This window comes from Nomascus leucogenys, chromosome 8, assembly GCF_006542625.1.
Source record: "Nomascus leucogenys isolate Asia chromosome 8, Asia_NLE_v1, whole genome shotgun sequence".
In the NCBI taxonomy this organism is placed as follows: Eukaryota; Metazoa; Chordata; class Mammalia; order Primates; family Hylobatidae; genus Nomascus; species Nomascus leucogenys.
In genome coordinates, this window is record NC_044388.1 from 26,701,951 (window position 1) to 26,721,015 (window position 19,065).

Consider the following 19,065-nt stretch of genomic DNA (forward strand, 5'->3'; position numbering starts at 1 on the left):
CACTGGGCTCCTCGCCACCAGGAAAGCAGAGAAGATGCCCTGGAGCCCCTCCCAGAGTGTGGGCCCTTGCTTTCTCCTTCACCAACAAGCAGCCAATGTTCTAGAATCAGGGTGAATGAGGCTCACGTCCTGGGATTGGACCCCAGTGCTGACATTTATCAGCGAGGTGAGCCTGTGCAAGTCACTCAACTTCTCTACAGCCTCAGTTTCCTCATCTATAAAATGGAGATATCACCACCCCCCTAGCAAGAGCTGTTGGGAGAATTCAGTAAGACAGTCCATGTAAACCGCTCAGTGCAGAGCCTGGAACGTCAGAACCGTGCAATAAATGTTACCTTTGCTTCTTATTTCGAAAGCTTTAGAAGGCCCCTGGGGCCTTCCTTCCCCCATGATAAAGAGCTGGGTTCTCCTCCTTGTTACAGAACTGCCTTTCCCCTGGTTTCCCCTTGCAGTTCTCTCTGAATCTGCTGCAGAGAAGGCCGGACTCAGGCTGTCTCCCCTGGCTGGCCCTGAGCTGGGCTGCGGCCCCTGCCCTGCTGAGATGGTGGCAGCAAGGACCCACAGAGCCCAGGTGTGCAGGAAGAGCTTACCAATCATGCCAGCATAAGAGCCCAGACACGCCTGGTAATTGTCCGCAGGGCAGCTGGTGACCGTCTGGTAGGAGGCTCGACAATTGGCATGGAAGTCGGCCAGCCGGGACCTGGTGGCGGGTAGAAGACGCAATAGAGAAAACAGGGGTTCAGTCTGGCTGCCTTCTGTCTCCTCTGTCCTGCCAGTGGCATCTCCTCCCTGCAGCTTCCCAGGGTGGAAGAAGCCAGGAAGAGGGAGGGGAGGAAAGTCGGGGGAACCAAGTCTTTGCGGCGGCTCAAGCTGTGAGCTCCTTGAGGACAGAGACTTCCCGGAGACACAGGCACATAGTGCGGCTTAAGAAAAACCCAGTGATTGGCTGACAAAAAGGACCCCACAAGGCACAGAAACAGCCTGCTCTAAATGGCTCTGTTAGGCAAAGGAACACAGGCAGGAGCCGGGTGGGTTTGTGGAGAATGCCTGGACTCCAGGCAGGAAAGCTGGGTCCACCTTCTGAGGGGCTGCAGTCCTGGATGAGCCTGCCCAAGTCCTTCAGCCTGGCACTGCAAAATCCCACCGGCAGAACGGGTGAATAGTCCCTTCCCTAGATGCTTCATAGGACCTGTCTGAGGGTCAAGGAAGCCAGTGGCCAGGGAGGCAAAAGAGTCTCCCTGGGTGAGACATGCCACAGACATCCTCCCCTGGTCTCTTCTGCATTAAGCCAGAGCAAAGGCTCCTCTGCCATCCCTCCACCCCTACCCCAGTCCCACCAGGCAGAATCGGCCTTCCCTTCCCCTGGGGACCGTAACATGCTGCCACCCATTCCCCTCTGTCAGCATCAATGACACTGCATCAAAACTCTTTGTGCACAGCTCTACATTCCCCACTGGGCCATGAGCCACTTGAAGGCAGACAGTGTCTGAGCTGGGTCTGTCCCCAGCCCTCAGCTCCAGACCTAGATGTGGAAGGTTCCATGGAGCATGGGGCATCCAAGTCTAATATGCATGGCCATCTCCATTCCTTCCTCTTCCTCGTGTCCTGGGCCCTGGCCAGGAATGTTACCATCAGCCTGGGCTGGGGGAGGATGCTCCCCCTCTGCCATGTCAAGTGACAATCATCACCTTCTACAGGTGAGTGTCCTTTGCCACACACACAGCCCTCATGTATCATATCAACTATGTCTCACAGCAGCTCCAAGTAGCTAGTAATAAGGTCTGTTCACGGGCATTTCCCAATGATGGGAACTCAGTAGGACTTCAGTCACCATGCACTCCATGAGAATTCTATGGTGACTCGACAAGCTAGCTGCAGGATGGACCAGAACCCGGGTCACCCAAATCCCTTGTCCACACCCTTTGCACATATAACACCTAATGAAGCCATCTCTGAGTTCACCCCAGGTTCAGCTCCCCTGGTTCTCCACTGAAACCCTGTCCCATTTGAGAAAGGAACAGGTAGAGAGAGACAGGAGGCTGAGAGGGACTGAGCCAGCCTGAGCCAGGAGAGAGAATGCAGGCTTTCCACGAGAAGGTGCTGGTGCCTGCTGAGGGGGCCCCACCATGCAGATACGGGCTGAGTATGTCCCACCACTGGACAAATTCTTTTCTCTGGAGGCCCCTGCAATCCTGAGGGATGGTTCTGAGAGGAGGAAACCCTCCTGGGCTGTGTCCCAGGCCCCTGCAGGCTGAAAGAAGGTCATGGGCACCAAACCAAGAGTCAGCTCAGCTCTGCCCTAACTCACTGGGTGACCATGCCCAAGTTCCCTGCTTCTCCTGGACTCCAGTTTCTTATGTATCAAATGAATAAAAAGTACTCTAATTAGCACTTTAAAAGGCACTTTAACAGTTTGGGATGATTAAAAAGTTCTGGAGATGGATGGCAGTGAAGGTTCTAGAACCATGTGAATATACTTAATGCCACTGACTTGTACACTTACATGGTACATTTTCTGTTATGTGTATTTTACCACAATGATGGTTTAAAAGGTACTTTCGTATCCATCTTTTGTCATTTAACCCTCACAAATGCTCCGTGAGATCTGACAAGCAGTTATTATCATCCCATCAACTTTGCCTCCAAGATCACAGAGTCACTGAGTAGTGGAGCCAAGACTCAAGTCTAGAGCTCCAACAAGGTGGGTGCCATTTCTGGCAGGCCCCAGTGCTCCTGTGTGGGAGGAGGTTATGGAGCCCTTGAAGGCCCTTCCAGAGCCATCATTCTGCACCTCAGGAAAGCAATGTCTTCCACAGGAAAAGAGGAGAAAACCTGCAGTTGTCTCTGCCTTCTCTTCTGCCCATAAATGCACCCTCTGCTTCCTCAAAACAAGCAGCAGCAGCATTTCCAAGCAATCCTTCACCCCTGCACGATACGACTCCATCTTAAATGTCAAAACCCACATCCATCCCCCTCCACAGCCAGCAAATGAGAGAGAGTGCTATGAGAGGGGGAGGTGGGAGTCTCCATTCATGTCCCAGACCTCCAGAGACCCAAGAGGTGGCTTGAGAGGGAACAGAGACTCTAACAGGTAGATAGGATTTAGAGATAAAATCCGTTGAGTTGAATTATATGCCCCTCACAAAAAAATGTTGCAATTTTAATCCCCAGGACCTATAAACATGACCTTATTTGGAAATAAGATCTTTGCAGATGTAATCAAGTTTAGGTGAGGTCACAGTGGATTAGCGTGGGCCCTAAATCCAATGACTGGTGTCCTCATCAGAAAAGAAGAGATAGACACACAGGAAGAATGCCATGAGACAGCAGAGGCAGAGACAGGAGTGATGAAGCCAGAAGCCAAGGAATGCCCAGGGCTGCAGCAGTGCCTGAAACTAAGAGAAAGAGAAAGGCATGCAACAGACTCCCTTTCAGACTTCAGAGAGAGCATGGCCCTGCCAACACCTTGATTTCAGACTTCTGGCCTCCAGAAGAGTGAAAGAATAAACTTACGTTGTAAGCCACCCAGCTTGTGGTACTTTGCTACAGCGGCCCCAGGAAACGAATGCAGCCCTTTCAAAGACTTCACTGTTTGCTTTGGCCAAATGTCTCCCTCCAGAAGAAGCTAAGGGGATATGATCAGGTCCCAACACCTGAGTGGGCTGCAGGTGGGCAAGAAGATAAAGGCAGGACCTAGCTCCTTCAGGGTGTGGGACAAGAAGGCTACGGGATAACGAGCAAAGCCGCTGGTTCCCATCCTCTCCCCACCAAAGGGCATCTAAGCACCAGGCCTTAGCTCTAATGCAGGAGTCCATTCTAATGCCAGGCCATCGCACATCAGGCCCAGCTCTCTCCTGCCCCACCAGTCCCTCCCAGTGAAGCCCTTCCTACCTAGCTGTGTGGATTTCTTCCATTTCCATATTCTAGCTACACACACATAGCCTGGACCAGGCAACTGAAAGATTCATTGCATGAGGAGTTCCTGATTTTGCCCTCTTTTCCAACTAGAACACGCATTCCCAGAGTGGCAGATTCCATTGATTTCCTCATCCATATCCTCCACAGCTGCTCTTCTGGGCAGATGTAGATAGCCATGCATCCTTTCTCCAAATACACATCGAGCCCTGCCGTGTGACAGACAAAAGATGGGAATGGCAAGCGTGGATGCAACATCAGAAAGGAAACCCCAGCTAAGGGGCCGGGGTAGCGTGCCTGGTGGGCCAGTGACTGGGACAGTGAGAGGTCACTGCTTGATTATCTCCCTGGGGGAGCACACTGCCCACCACAGCAGACCGGAGGGCCCACACACTCTCTGCAGATACTGGGAGCCTCCCAGGCAATGCCAGTTCCCACCCAGTGCACAGGGAGCCTTGCTTCCCTCCTGCAAGGCCAGTTCTCCCATCCCTGACATTGGGAACCCTCAGGACCTCAACTGGCCTCACCATCCATGCAGCTTCTCAAATGCCTCCAGCCCCACACGCTGGAGAAGGAACAGCAGCATGAATGGGGAGTACATGGCTTCCTGTTCCTTTGCCCTTTGTGAAATCCCAAATATTTCCCTGACGGGCCACAAGGAGAGCAGAGCCATAGGGAGAGAGGCAGGAGTAGAGGAAGCCAGCCAGGAAACAGAAGGTGAAAGCGTCCAGACCCAGGTGGGGCTGGCCAGAGGGACTCCTCAGGGAAGAGGGGAGGGGCAGACCCAGCCACTGGGAGAGGAGTGGGTATCTGTCGCATGGCCACGCTCCGTCCCTCCTCGCTGGCTGTGTGACCTTGGGCTGGCCTGTCATGTCTCTGGGGCTCAGTGTCCCCAGTGAACAAACAGGGAGTGTCACGCCTGCCAACCTCCCGCCTTGGGCTGCGACAGAGAGCTATGGAGACAATGTGTGAGGGCGCTTGGAATGGCAGGCGCCCGATGGAGACAGGAGGCATCATCCTCATCTTCCTTCTCTGCCTAGCGCTGCGCCTGCCACTGCAAGTGCACAGCAGGAACAGCTTTCCCTGGTGTCTGATACAGAAGGAAAAACAGACCCACTTATCCTGCAGGGTGGATCTGGGTCCCACACAGGGCAAGTGAGCGCATCAAGGAGACGGGGCTCCCTCTCACTCTCCCGTTCTACCGTACCCCAGTCTGCTGGAAACCAGGGCCTCCTGACCCCACTGTCCTTCTCCACGCCATGCTGGGGACACAGGAAGAGTAACACAGCCCTCAAAGCAGGGCAAGGCCCTCAGGGGCCCTTGGCTAGGCCCCTAGGTGACCACTGACAAGAGCAGCCCCTCACTCCTCTGAGGTTACGACCTACTTCTTTCAAAGCAAGCCTGATTGCTGGTGCCAGGGCCTTGGAGAGCTATTCATAGCAAAGGGAGGGGGAGAACACAGGCCTGAGTCTGGCAGACAGCAAAGGGTATGGCAAAGTGAAGAGAAGCGGCTAAGCCTTCTGTTCCTCCATTGCTCCATCCTCAGCGTCCAGCAGCCTTGGCAAGATAAAGTGACAAATGGAGCTATTTAGGAGGACACAGAGTCCAAGCCCAAGGCTCCAGGAGGCCTTTGATTGCTGAAGTTTCTCTCTGCCCCTCCATGTGTGATCAAGTCCACAGTAGTGGGCTCCCTCTGCCAGCATCAGAGACCACGTGGTATCAATTTCCTTCAAGCCCTGGACACTGTCCCACTCCAGCCATGACCCCTCGCCCCAGCACTGCTAGGCAAACTTCTCCAAGGCAAATGTTATGCTTTTCATACTACAAGGCTGCTGGTGATCTCTGTGCCCTCTCTAGACCAAATGTCACTCTTCCCTCCAACACCAGGAGGTCACTCGTGGACTCTGGTCTTGCTGCTGAGAACAGACTTTTCCTGGATCAGCCCCATCGCTTTGCAGATTCCTGCCTTTTAAATCCCTTGTAAGAGAGATGGCATAAAAGAAGGCATGAGAGAGAGAGAGAAAGAGAAAGAGGAACAGATAGGAAAAAAACACAGAGCCAGCAAGAGAACCAAAATGAAGAGAAGCCAAGCCCAACTCGGCTGAGACCAAGCCAAGTTTGCCAAGTGAGCTCAGGGCAGCAGGTGGATCTGTCTGGAAAACAAACCCTCTCTGGGCGTGTTTCCTTGGCAGCTGTAGCCTGTTCAGTTGCAGGAAAGCAGCAGCAGGAGACAGAGAGAGAGAGAGAGACACTTGACCCCCAGTTGGATGAAAAGGTTGCCATATTAAACGAAGAATGTGTAGGTTCATTTGAATTTCAGACAATGAATATCTTTTTTTAGCATAAGTGTATCCCACATAATATCTGGGAAATACTTATACTAAACAGTTTTTCTTTTTTATCCAGAGTATTTATTTAACTGGGCATCCAATATTTTTATTTGTTGGATCTGGCAACACTTGTTTTTTTTTTTCTTTCTTTTTTTTTTTCTTTTCTTTTCTTTTCTTGTTTTTGAGATGGAGTCTTTCTCTGTTGCCCATGCTGGAGTACAGTGGCTTGATCTCGGCTCACTGCAGCCTCCACCTCCCGGTTTCAAGTGATTCTCAGCACCCCCGCCCCACCCACCGGAGCTGGGATTACAGGTGTGCACCACCATGCCTGGCTCGTTTTTGTATTTTTAATAGAGATGGGGCTTCACCTTGTTGTCCAAGCTGGCCTCAAACTCCTGACCTCAAGTGATCCACCCACCTTGGCCTCCCAAAATGCTGGGATTATAGGTGTGAGCTACCACACCCAGCCTGGCAACACTACTTGATGAGTACATAGTCTCCAGCAAAGGGGAAGACAGGAGGGCTGAGTGTACAAAGATCAAACCACACAGGCAGAAGTCATCTAGATTTGCGGGGGTACAGGTGGACTTTCTATAGGTCACTGGTTCTCAAAGTGTGGACCACAGACCAACAGCATCATATCAACTGGGAACTTCTTAGAAATATAGATTCTCTAGCTCCACCCTATCTCCCTGCCTGGTCTCAGACAAGCAATATCTGAAATTCCAGGAGCAGAGTCCAGCAATCTGCACCTTAACAAGCCCTCCCAGTGATTCTGAGGCAGATTGAAGTTTGAGAATGTGGCCACCTGCACAGGTTTTAGAGCTGGGCTCGTGGGTACCTTTCAGACCTCACGTCCTAGTCTCAGCTTTAAATATCCACACTTTATGGCCTACCCATAAAAAAAAGCAGTGCTTTGGGCCACAGCCGGAGAAAGCTCACAGTTATGTGGCAAAGAGTGCACGTGTTTGTGTACAAACACACACACACACATACTCCTATCGCCACAGAGACACACAGTTACACTTGGGTACATACTTCCCAGCACTGTGCTTTGGTCTTCACCAAGAGGAAGTATACAGGAAATTGTTATCAATGAAACCTCCCCTGGTCCAGGCTGTAAACACCTTCCCAAGAGCATACTTTCCCAAATTTGTCTAATGTAGAATAATACTGGGGAACCTCAAAACTTTCCAAAGCTGATCAATACATACTGGTCTGAAGTTGTTTTCTTTTTTTTTTTTTTTTTTTTTGAGACAGGGTCTCACTCTGTCGCCAAGGCTGGGCAGTGGCACAATCTTGGCTCACTGCAATCTCCACCTCCCAGGTTCAAATAATTCCTGTGCCTCATCCACCAGAGCAGCTGGAATTATAGGTATGCACCACCATGCCTGGCTAATTTTTTTTGTATTTTTAGTAGAGATGGGATTTTGCCATGTTGCCCAGGCTGGTCTCAAACTCCTGGCTTCAAGTGATCCACCCATCTCAGCCTCCCAAAGTGCTAGAATTCCAGGCCTGAGTGAAGTTCTCGTTTATCAGGTGATACCTGTTATGTTACTGCCATGGAAACCAGGTTTGTCCTGGTTGCAGAAGTGGAAGATGAAGGGGAAGAAAGGGAGTTGACATTTACTGAGGACCTACTGTGTGTCAGGCGCTATTATCTCATTTAATTTTCTGAACAATCCCACGAAGTAGCATATTTCATAATGAGGACACAGAAGCTCAGAAAGGCTGGATCGCACAGTCACACACCCTGCAGCCAGCACACCAGGCCAGGTACGGCGGCTGACACAAACAAGGGTGGCCACCAGCACTGCCTGACACAAAGGAATGGGGCACTTGAATATTTCATGGAGGGAAAAAAGGGTTTCCAAGAAGTGCAAATTACTCATGATAGGTTTCATAGACAATTTATGGAAACGCTGAGAAAATGGCCTTAATAGACCCAAGTGCCTCTGGAATGGCTTTCTAACGTCCCCTCTGGCAGTGCAGGCCTTGGTTAAGTGGGTTCAATGCGATGTGACACTGAGAAAGGGGAAAATGAATGTCACCTACATGGCTGCTTTCCGACACCTCCAGGGCTCACTGTGGACAACCTGATCTTCCATCCTCTCCTGTGTCCTCCCGCCACCACTGGTTTCATGAAGTCAAGGACCAACTTGGCGCCCTTCCTTCCTGTTTATACTTTAACTGTACAGTGGATACTTATTATTCTTTCTGCCCAGAACAGCAGCTCCCCCGGGGTGGGCTGGGGAAGAGGACTTCCTCCTTGAGCCAGATAGTTTTGGTTTTGTGTGTGTGTTGTTTTTAAGATGAAGTCTCGCTCTGTCACCCAGGCTGGAGTGCAATGACGTGATGTGGGCTCACTGCAACCTCCGCTTCCCAGGTTCAAGCGATTCTTCTGCCTCAGCCTCCCGAGCAGTTGGGGCTACAGGCACGCACCACCACGCCTGGCTCATTTTTGTATTTTTAGTAGAGACAGGGTTTTACCATATTGGCCAGGCTGGTCTCTAACTTCTGACCTCATGATCCACCTGCCTCGGCCTCCCAAGGCCAGGTGGTTCTATTAAAGGCTGTATGCCACCTCCTGGGCCCAGGGGGAAACATGACCTGGGCTGGGAAGCCACAGCACCCTTTTTCTCCTGGCCATACTGGCCTAGAGATAAGGAAATAATGTCAGCTGGGCCCAACAGGGTCCTTGTCTCAAGTTTTCCTAATGGGGCAGGCAAGAGAAAACATGCTTTTCTTTTTGGTTCTAAGATACCACAGATGTGAACCACAATTCTAGCCTCATAATCCTAATAAGAATACATATGCAGCTAACTGGAGGGAGAAGCAGAAACAAGGTACAAGAAAAGCAAAAGAGAGAGAGAACGAGAGAAAGAGACCAAGACCTATCTGTACTTGAGTCCCTGGGATTCTCCTCTGCCCTTTCTATATTTTATTATGTAAGCCAATTGATTGTTTTTATTTTTCTTATGGTAGTTGGGTCTCTGCTACTTGGAACAGAAACATTCGGCCAGGCCCAGTGGCTCACGCCTGTAATTCTAGCACTTTGGGAAGCAGAGACAGGCGGATTACTTGAGGTCAAGAGTTCAAGACCAGCCTGGCCAATATGGCAAAACTCTGTCTCTACTGAAAATATAAAAATTAGCCAGGCATGGTAGCACACACCTGTAATCCTAGCTCCTTGGGAGGCTGAAGCAGGAGAACCACTTCAATCTGGGAGGCAGAGGTTGCAGTGAGCCAAGATCATGCCACTGTGCTCCAGCCTGGGCAACAGAGTGAGACTCCGGATCAAAAAAAAAAACAGAAACATTCTTGACTACTATTTAGCTTCGCTCTCTAATTCTGCATGACCTCCTTTGTCCAGGTCCTAAGCAATCGGAAGCAGCACACACTAGAAAGGCCACACAGGCCAAAAACAAAACCCACAAACGGTCTGTCCAGCCCATGCAAAAGAGCCAGGACTGCAGGAGTGTTGGAGTAGGCAGATGGCCAGATGTAGGCAGGCAAGGGGGGCCCCTGGGAAATGAAGTCCCGGAGATGCTGTCCACTGACACTCAGCAGAAAAGACAACGGCTACACTGTCTACTTCTGGCCTTATCATTGGGCTCTTCCAGCACTAAAGGGGACTTATCATGCCATAGCCAGAGATAAACGTGGTGGGACTTTCCCCACTGACAAGCATGCATACGCCTCCAATAACTCGCCCAAGAGGAGACTTTTGCTCATTTTAATAGTAAAAAGTACAGCCCTGCATGGAGATTTTCAATGCCAATGAGACATGTAACATGTGGACTAGCAAGCACAACCCTAGCCCAAAGGGACCTCCCGAAACATGCTTGCAAGTAACAACACCTCACGCCCCTTCATGAATAATCAGGTAAGATTCTCATTAAGAGAGTCCCCCAGCACTAGCTGCTGCTGGCTCATTCTTCTGAGCAGCCTGCTCTGTCTTGTCCTTCAAAGTGTACTGTCTCTTTAAATAAACACTGCTACTGCTATTCTTCCAGCCAGGTCAGCCGGCTCCTCTCTTGGAGCTTACTTTATCTTCCTTCAAGAAACTCTGCTGCTTAACCCTCACTGTGCGTCACTCGGCTAAATTCTTTCTCCCAAGTTAGACAAGAATCAAGAATTCCCATATTTCCCAGTAACAGGAGCACTTCAAGGAGAGCAACTTTCAAGACAGATGATGATCAAATTCATGAAAGAAGACAGAGCTGGCCTTCGATTCTTTCTCCAGCTTCACTTGAAAGGAACGGCTCAGACAGACATTAACACCAGGGAAAGCTACATTGCTATCAAAATGGCAAGGACGTAGATCATGTCAATGTATGAAAATTTAAACATGAAATCATGTTATGCGGTTAAAAAGCAGGAGACAATAGAGTTTATGCCCCGTGGTTACAAATGGAGAAAATGTTAATTTATGAACCAACAAGATTCAGAAGTGTATTTCAAAAGATGCTAATAGAAGACACTGTTCATTGTGTTCATTTTTAATAAACTAGCCTTATGATTGTAATTATTTCTTTAACTTTAATTGAACTAGGCCTCAGGAATCCAGAGTTATTATAAACAATGATTTCTCTAAGCCTTCTGTCAGAGAAAATGTTACGGGTTCTGGGAGCCTCAGCAAATTCAACTGACTCTCTATCCTAAGACAAAGGCGGCTGAGACAGAAAAGCCACCATCTCAGAGAAGACCTGGCTACTCTTTCCTGGGCTGCTCCAGATCCTAGGAGCTTGCAGGTTGGAGAAAGAGCTTAGGGCTATCCTGGGAAATGGCCACCAAACCCTTCAGGACACAACCAAGACCTCAGGGGGGCTGCTGGAAGTAGAAATCTTTGATCTCCTCCCACAAGAGGTCCTGACTTCTTCAAGAACCCCTCTACCTAGACCCTGCACAGAACCACGCCCAGCCATGAGATCCAATTTCTAAAGTCACACTGACTATGTTTGAACCTTGGCTCAGCTCCTCTTTGCTGTGTGATCTTGAGCAGGTAATTAAAGGAGGCCTCAGTTTCCTCATCTGCAAAATGGAAGTAATAATGCTACTTAATTACATATTGTCTGATATGGTTTGGCTGTGTCCCCACCCAAATCTCATCTTGAATTCCCATATGCTGTGGGAGGGACTCAGTAGAAGGTAACTGAATCATGGAGGCAGGTCTTTCCCATGCTGTTGTCGTGATAGTGAGTAAGTCTCACAAGATCTGATGGTTATCATAAGGGGCAGTTTTTCTCCACAAACTGTCTCTCTTTGCCTGCTGCTATTTATGTAAGACGTGACTTGCTCATCCTTGCCTTCTGCCATAATTGTGAGGCTTCCCCAGCCACGTGTAACTGTAAGTCCAGTTAAACCTCTTTCTTTTGTGAATTGCCCAGTCTCGGGTATGTCCTTATCAGCAGTGTGAAAACAGACTAATAGACAGTCCTTACAAGGATTAAATGAAATATCCAGTGAACAAATGTGCGTATGTGTGTGAACAGTGCCTGCAGCACAGTGGGCACTCCCTCAATGCTCACTGATGTTGTGATTAACATTAGGAGGATCAACCACCCAATCCTTAGCATGAGACACCATGTAGAAGGCAGGAGGTATGTCCCTTCAAGCCAAAGGGCCATGTTCTCATTGATGTATTAACAAGCACCTCCTCTGTCAGCACAGGGCCACGCAACAAGGGTTCGTTACCATCACTGAGTGGTAATCGAACAGTTCTCTGACATTGGTATCATTGCTCCATTTTGCTAAGGAAATAGAGCCCTAGAGAGGTTAATTAACTCACAAATAACACAGCAGCAAGGCCAGAAGACTTAGGTTCAAATCCTAGCCCCAAAGCCAGGGGATTTTCTGGTTTTTCCCTTCTGCCGTGCTCTCTCCAGCCCCCAACTCTGCCTAGCCCCCTACCCATCCCCCTCTCCCAGTGTACTGAAGCCACAGAATAAAGGTTTCTTTCTCTCCTGCAGCCATCCAAGGGAGTCACTGTGGTGTCACCTGCCTCCTTGGCCCCCCCTTGCCATCCAGCCTGGAGCTCACCCAGTGTCCCCTCTCTCCTCTGGGGGAGCCATGAAGGTGACCATGGGAAATGACCTAAGAGGGCTGTGGCTGGAGCACTGAACCCCAGCTGACCAGAAGCAATCAATCAGACCCCAGCCACCAACAAGAGACCAATATGCCAACCACAGCAGGGGGTCCAAGTCTGCTCTGGAAGAGGGTCAGGAGGGCCTAGATGGGACAGAGGCCAACCCAAGTCCACATGGATCTTCCCACAGGGCCCAGAGACGGGAGCCAAGGCCACATCTTCTCCATGAGACCGCCATTGGATACACTCCTTCACGTCCTCCAAAAACACAAGCAGATGGGCAGATCCCCTTCTCTCCACTTCTCTCCCCAATCCCTTCACCTATGTTCCAACCTTTCCTTATTAGTCAGAAAGAGGAGAAAGAATTAAACGTATGCATCATTTGATTTTAATTGAAGGACTGTTCTATTTCATTGAACTGCTAAGTAAGCTGAACAAGAGATTGTGTTTACATAAGCAAACCCCAAGTCACTATAGACTTGCTGTCACATTAAGTCAATACTTATGAAGGCTCTCTATTTAATTATTCAGTGAGGATGACTTATTATTGTGTTAAGAGTGTGGTTAGCCTTGAGCTAGGTAGCCAGCCAGCTGAAAGATTTCTTTCAACTTTCTCTGAATGCTGATACGGTTCTTGCTGGTGGTACGAGGATGGATTTCTTCCCTTTCTCCCTCCCCACCCCTCCCCTCCCTCCTGCTCATGAGTAGAAAGCACCAGGTTTACTCCCTTGAGAAGGGGCTGGCAGGTGCCCTGCCGTGGTCACTCTCTCAAATGCTCTTCCCAGACCAGTAATTTGTCCGAAGACGCTGACAACTGAAGTCTCATTAGCCAAGTTCTTCTGCTCTTAGTTCTAGCAGCTCCAGCCTTCATTCTTCCCATTCCCAATTCTGAAGACCTCCTACTCAAAGACCCAGGCCCCCTACCCAATTCTGTTACTCCCAACATTGCCTCTCCCTTCAACTCCCATAGAATGTGTTTCTCGCCTCACAATCCATGCAAACCCTATTATTCCATGGCATATTGTTACAAAGACTCAGATAGATTCTTGCATCAAATCACATTTCCTGAAACATAACATATGGAGAAAAGTCAGAGATGAATGCTCAGCCTAAACTGAGTGGCATTTTAGGCTGAGCATGAACTTCTCCTGAGAGGCAGGAAGCACGGTGGCTGAGAGCAATACTCCAAGCACCAAATCCCCTGGGTTCAAGCCCCAGCTCTGCCAGTCACAAAGGGTATAGCCTAGGCCAACTCACCTTTCTGTGACTGAGCTCCTCATCCATAAAAGGGGGCAAGGAGTTTCTGGGAAGAGTAACCGAGGTTCCCAAGAAGTACCAGGGACCATGCGTGGCATGCCAGCCTTGGCTGTTATGAGGAGCCCTGTGTATTTCTAGTCTAAGTCCCTGAAGGAGAAGTCCCTGGGCTTCCACAACCCACCTTTGCCACCCTGATCCCCATCCATGATCAGGATGTACTGATCTCTCCCATCTCATCTCTCCTCTTTGCCATCCCAACCCTATAGCAACTTCAAACACACATGTTCCCCAGCCGTGATGTTTCATACACCTTGGTCCTGTGTTGCTTCCCTTGCCGAGAAAGCCTTCTCCTTAAACTTTCTCCAGCTCACCCTTCCAAATCCAGCTCAGGTACCAGGTCTTCCAGAAAACCTTCCCTGAATGCCTTGTCCCAACTCTAATCATGTTTCACAAACTCCAATTATTGCACTGGCATCACTGTATCATAACTTACATTTTTCATATCTGTTTCTCCTATTAAGCTATGAGTTCCTTCAGAATAGAAACCATCTTATTCATGTTTAAACCTTCAGTGCCCAAAGAAGTGCCTGACACTCAAAAGGGACTCAGTTGCCACTGGATGGAGGGAGGAAGAGAATTAGCAAGAAAAAAAAAATGGAGGGGAGGGGAGGGGAAGGGAGGGGAAGGGAAGGGAGGGGAGGGAAGGGAAGGGATTGATTGATTGGGACTGTGTCTGGAAGCATGGAGGACTTTCTCTAAGCAGCAGGAGATCTAAGAACTCTCCTAACACCTCCCCTTGAAAAGTAAAATTATAGGCAGATCTTCAGCTAGCAGCAAAGCAAAATGTATCAATGTTTCATTAACTTGAGCACCAAGATAGTTCAGCTCCCAAAAATGCCCTCCAGTGTGTCTGCCTTTCCCCCCTTCCTCTTATCCTGCCTGGTGGTAGTTAGAAACTTGGAAAAGCGTCTCTGCTTTCTCTGATAACAGCCATTCACTAAAGGAGGCCCCAGTGGCCTGCAAGAATTAACACACATCCTTAAGCACCACTCTTAACATGAAGAAGGGCCTTGGGGACCTACAGAGGAGAATCCAATGGGTCCCTGTGGAGGAAGGCTGGGTAGAGTGTCCATTCTCAAACACGCAGAAGGGCAAAGGAAGACAGAGACGAGGCGGAGGATTCGGGTCAAAATGCCCGCTGCACCTCTCCATGCCTAAGTGGCTGTGATATCCACACAAAAGAGTGTTTGGGAGATGAAACCAAACCACCCTATGCAAAACTAGCTCTGAAAAATAGAATTCACTGTATACCTGTTTATGATCTTTCTTCTTGGGAATAATAAGAAAAAGGCAGTCCAATTGCACTCAAATCCTCTTCAGCTTTCAGCACAGGAGGCAAAGCAGGGAGAAAGAGACTGATGTGAGTACTGTGGGCTGGAGCCTGCCCACCACATCCCAGACCCACCAGGAAGCAGGGAGGACCAGGCATGGTTGGGGTCTGCTCTAAAAAAGTTCAGGGCAAATATATTCTCGGAGCCACAGGCTTCAGGGGGCGTTGGGCCCTCCATTCCAAGCCTTCTAGAGAAAACTGCGTAGACAAATATTTTTCCTATCAGGCAAATATCTGGGCAGCTATACCACCACTAGGAGTCTTTCTCATTATATAGACTCATGAGAATGCTGTGCTTCTCTGGAGCAATTTATCAAGGCAACATCCATTATAAATGACATTTTTCCTGAACTAACAAAGGGTGTGAGGCTGGGGGTAACCGGTTAAAAGGAAATGTTTAGCTGATCCCAGAAACCATTCAGAAATTAATTACACACCCCCATGCTAGCCAGCGCTTTTCCCGCTCTGTGCCCTTCCTCCTGCTTGGACTCCCTGCCCTGTCTGCCCACCTCCTGGCCACCTGAACCAGGAGCCGGGGAAGGGAGCCACGCAGGCTCCCAGGAACATAGCACCTTAGGAGGAGGGTGAAGTCTTAACAGCAGCATCACTGGAGCATATAAGACCAGATTATTTGTGGTCCCAACTTGCTGATGCAAGATGAAAAATATAGCAAACTGCAGCTGCTGAACTCAGCTCTTTTTCTTTTTCTTCTTTCTTTCCTCTTAGCTGAGGTTAGTGTTTTACAAAAGGGGCTTTACAAAAAATAAAATCTATGAACTGGGGGGTTCTAACCTGTCAGCTTAAGGTCAGGTGCACAGAATACGGCATCCAGGGAGGAGAGAACATGGGCCCTTGGTCTCGCCCACATGCGGTGAGCTCTCCCACATGTGTCCCCACACGCAGACCCACGCGAAGGCCCTGCCGCTCCAACCGATGCATGCGTGGCCACACACCCTCAGTGAAAGAGTCCCCTTGTCCCCCCAGTCAGAGGCCTTCTCCCTAATCCCTGAATCCTGGGTCCTCTCTATTTCTACCCTCCAACTCCACAACAGGTGACAACGTTAGATGCCCCTTTGACATCAGAGGACTGGGAGCCATGCCCATGGCCTGGAAGCCAAGGCCTCCCCATGTAGGCAGTGCATGCACCAGCACTGGTTACACAGAGCTAGTCTTGCAATGAATCACCTCCCACCAGTGCCTCCCCACATGGAGTGGGCTGGATAAAAATCAGAGGGGACACAGCAGACCACTCAGGCCAGGAAGAGCAGGCGGTCACTGGGTCCCTCTGGATTCGTTACCAACCCTCTCAAAACCTCTGCTGTAAAGAAATTGAGCATCAGGACCCGGGTGCTTCTGAGAATTTGAACTGCAGCCTCTGGCTTCATCCAAGGGGAAGATAAAGCATCCAGGTAGAGTCTTCCCATGGGGCAGAAAAAGGATGGGACTTCTATGCAAAGTTCTAACACCAAGCAAGAAGGAATGAGGAGACTCTTAGCTCATCAAGAGTTTGAATGCATCTATCTTAGAACAAGCAGGTTCAGGCATCTGGCAAGGTTCTTCACGTCTTTTACTGGGGTCTCTCTCACCACCCTTCAGGACTCTGCCAGGAGACAGGATATAGAAGTACAAGGTACCAAAGGAAGAAAAATCTGAGTCTAAATCCAGACACAAGGAAAGGCAGACCCAGGAAGAGAAGGAAGGCCAGCAAGGCCAACGGGACTGCAGAGAGCAAGAAATAGATCCCAGCCATGGGAAAGCTTTCTGGAGCTGGAACCTACACATTCCCCGGAGAGCCTGGATGCATGAACAGAAGCCTTGCCAGGCACCAGGACCCCAGCACAGGGCAGAAGGAGGCCCCTGAGGGTTCCACCACCAACCTCTGATTCTCTCCAGTGGGTGGAAGGAACAGCCCCCCTCCACCCCCCAGGGTCCACTGGGAAGACTTTTGGACACCCCTGGGAAATTTTGCAGCAAGAGGGAGGTCACCAAGACCACTCACTCAGTCCTTTTCTCAACAGGCTAGAAAGTGGGCTGGCCATAAGACCATTGGCCATGCAGCACTTCCTGCAGAACAAACTCCAGTTCCTTCCTCCCGCTTGTGCAGCGGGCATCTGGGGTGCTAGGTCAAAGGCAATCTTGGTGTGTCAGCCAAGGGGAGTCCCCACAGCAGGTGGCAGAAGCCAGGGGCTGACTCAACAGACAAGCCCCAGGAAAGGAAGTCAAACAGGGCAGAAGGAATGGAGGCTGGCAGAGTAGAGCATATGGAAAGCCAGAGACCATGGCCCAGGCTCACCAGGAAACAAGAGAGGCCATCTACCCACAGAGGGGACAATACCCTCAGAACCACAGAATCTGCAGGGAGACAAGTGAACCAGGATGACCACCTCTGACCCCAGGCTCTAGGGAACAATCCTCCACTTCCTGCACAGAGAGGTAACGTGTCTCAGCAGCAGAGCCTGACAGTGTCTCCCTGCAGATGGTCTTGTGTGGGGGGCCTGGTGTTTCTTGGTGTTCCATCTCGTTGCCACTTGGCCTACCGGAGGTATACCAGATGTCCTTACAGGCAGACTTTCATCCAGATATTGCTGGGGGGTCGGTGCAGGGGAGGTGAGAAGAGCAAGCAGATTCCCAGTATCGCCACTCTGGAACGGAGCACCGTGAGTTCTGATATATGCCAATCTGTGGCAGTGAGGAAAGTCGACCAGTGGCATAGCTAATAGGAGGGCTATTCTTTGAATGGCCATTTGATAGCCTCCTCTGCAGTACTAGGTCTGCAAGTAATGGACTGATAAAAAACACTGCTGGAAGGCTTCAGAAAAAGCCCTGTAAACCAGGAGGCAAACTGGGAACGGCAATTCGAGACCAGATGGCTGGTGATCTGCGAGCAAAGGGTCTGCAGGGAGTGAAGTCTGACATTTTAATGAAGGTACTCAGGGCCCTGAGACAATGGCAAGGCCATGTACATAGAAACAACATAAAGGAAACCAAGAACAATCCCATCCCAGGAGCATTCAGGAGTTGGCAGGGGAAGTGTCAGCCCCCTTGACACCTCCCCTCCAAAGGCCCACCCTTAGACTCAAATACAGGTAGCGCAAGGAATGGCATCATACAGAGTCCTTGATGGTGGAGGTCTCTGTGGGACACATACGATGTCTTGCCTAGGCTGCAATGGCCAGCAGCAATGGGGATCCATCCTCTAGTTCCTGGACACTGGCACAGTCCCTGGACACCAGCACAATCCTTGGACACTGGCCTTCCCGGCTACGCCTTCCTCCTACTCACCCTCACACTGCCAACCTTCCCCAAACCCATCCTGCTTCACTGACTCTGATTTGAAAGGGATTTGCAGGGGGCAGCAGCAGACAAAAGCGTAGGATGTCACTCAAGCTTCCATCTTCAAAGCAGAGCCAGCCAGTCTGGAGAGGCTGAGGAGCCAAAACTAATACCAGTTCATCCCAAGAAGATTCCTGACTTCCTCCTGAAGCAGAGACCTCAGAGCTGGGTTGTTCTGATGGAGCTCCTGATAAAGAGTGAGACCTGCAGACCAGATCCTACTACAAAGCAATCGGCAGCTGTGGTCAGCAACAGGATGCTGAAGGGTCTCGGTGGCTTCAAGAGGGCAAGAGGCCAGGGCAGAAGCCCTTCACAGAAGCCCAGTAAATGCCCAGCCTGGGGCGGGGGGACAGCCACCACTATGCTGAGCCAGCCTAGACACTCAGGCTGAAACCTGTACTTTAGAAACCTGTATTTTTATGCTGTTTATGTTTTCTATAATTATTTCCTTTTAGTCCTGCCTTTACATTTACTAAGAGACCAACCAAACTCAAAATAAATAATAATGACTAACAATTTTGAATGTTTACTCGGTGTTTGCTAAGCACTCTAAAAGCATTAGTGCATTTAATCCTCATGAACATCCTGAGATACACAGGTAGTGCAAAATTCCCCACTTTACAGAGAAGGAAGCCAAGGCTTAGAGCAATTAAATGACTTGTGGCACAGCTGGGAAGTGTGGGGCCTGGACTTGAACCCAGGTCTCTCTGCAGTGCAAGCCCGAGGCCCACCAGTCCTCTGAGAGGCATGCA

The 19,065-nt window shown here is 49.9% G+C and overlaps 1 protein-coding gene across 4 annotated transcripts in view; it reads right to left on the minus strand.

Moving 5' to 3' along the window:
* GFRA2 (GDNF family receptor alpha 2) overlaps positions 1-19,065 on the minus strand; it is a 98,350-nt gene that overhangs the window by 14,078 nt on the left and 65,207 nt on the right. For all 4 annotated transcript variants that reach the window (XM_030816888.1, XM_030816891.1, XM_030816890.1 and 1 more), the window contains one exon: positions 591-700. In XM_030816888.1, coding sequence (XP_030672748.1) covers positions 591-700 — 110 coding nt within the window. The remainder of the gene's footprint in view (positions 1-590; positions 701-19,065) is intronic.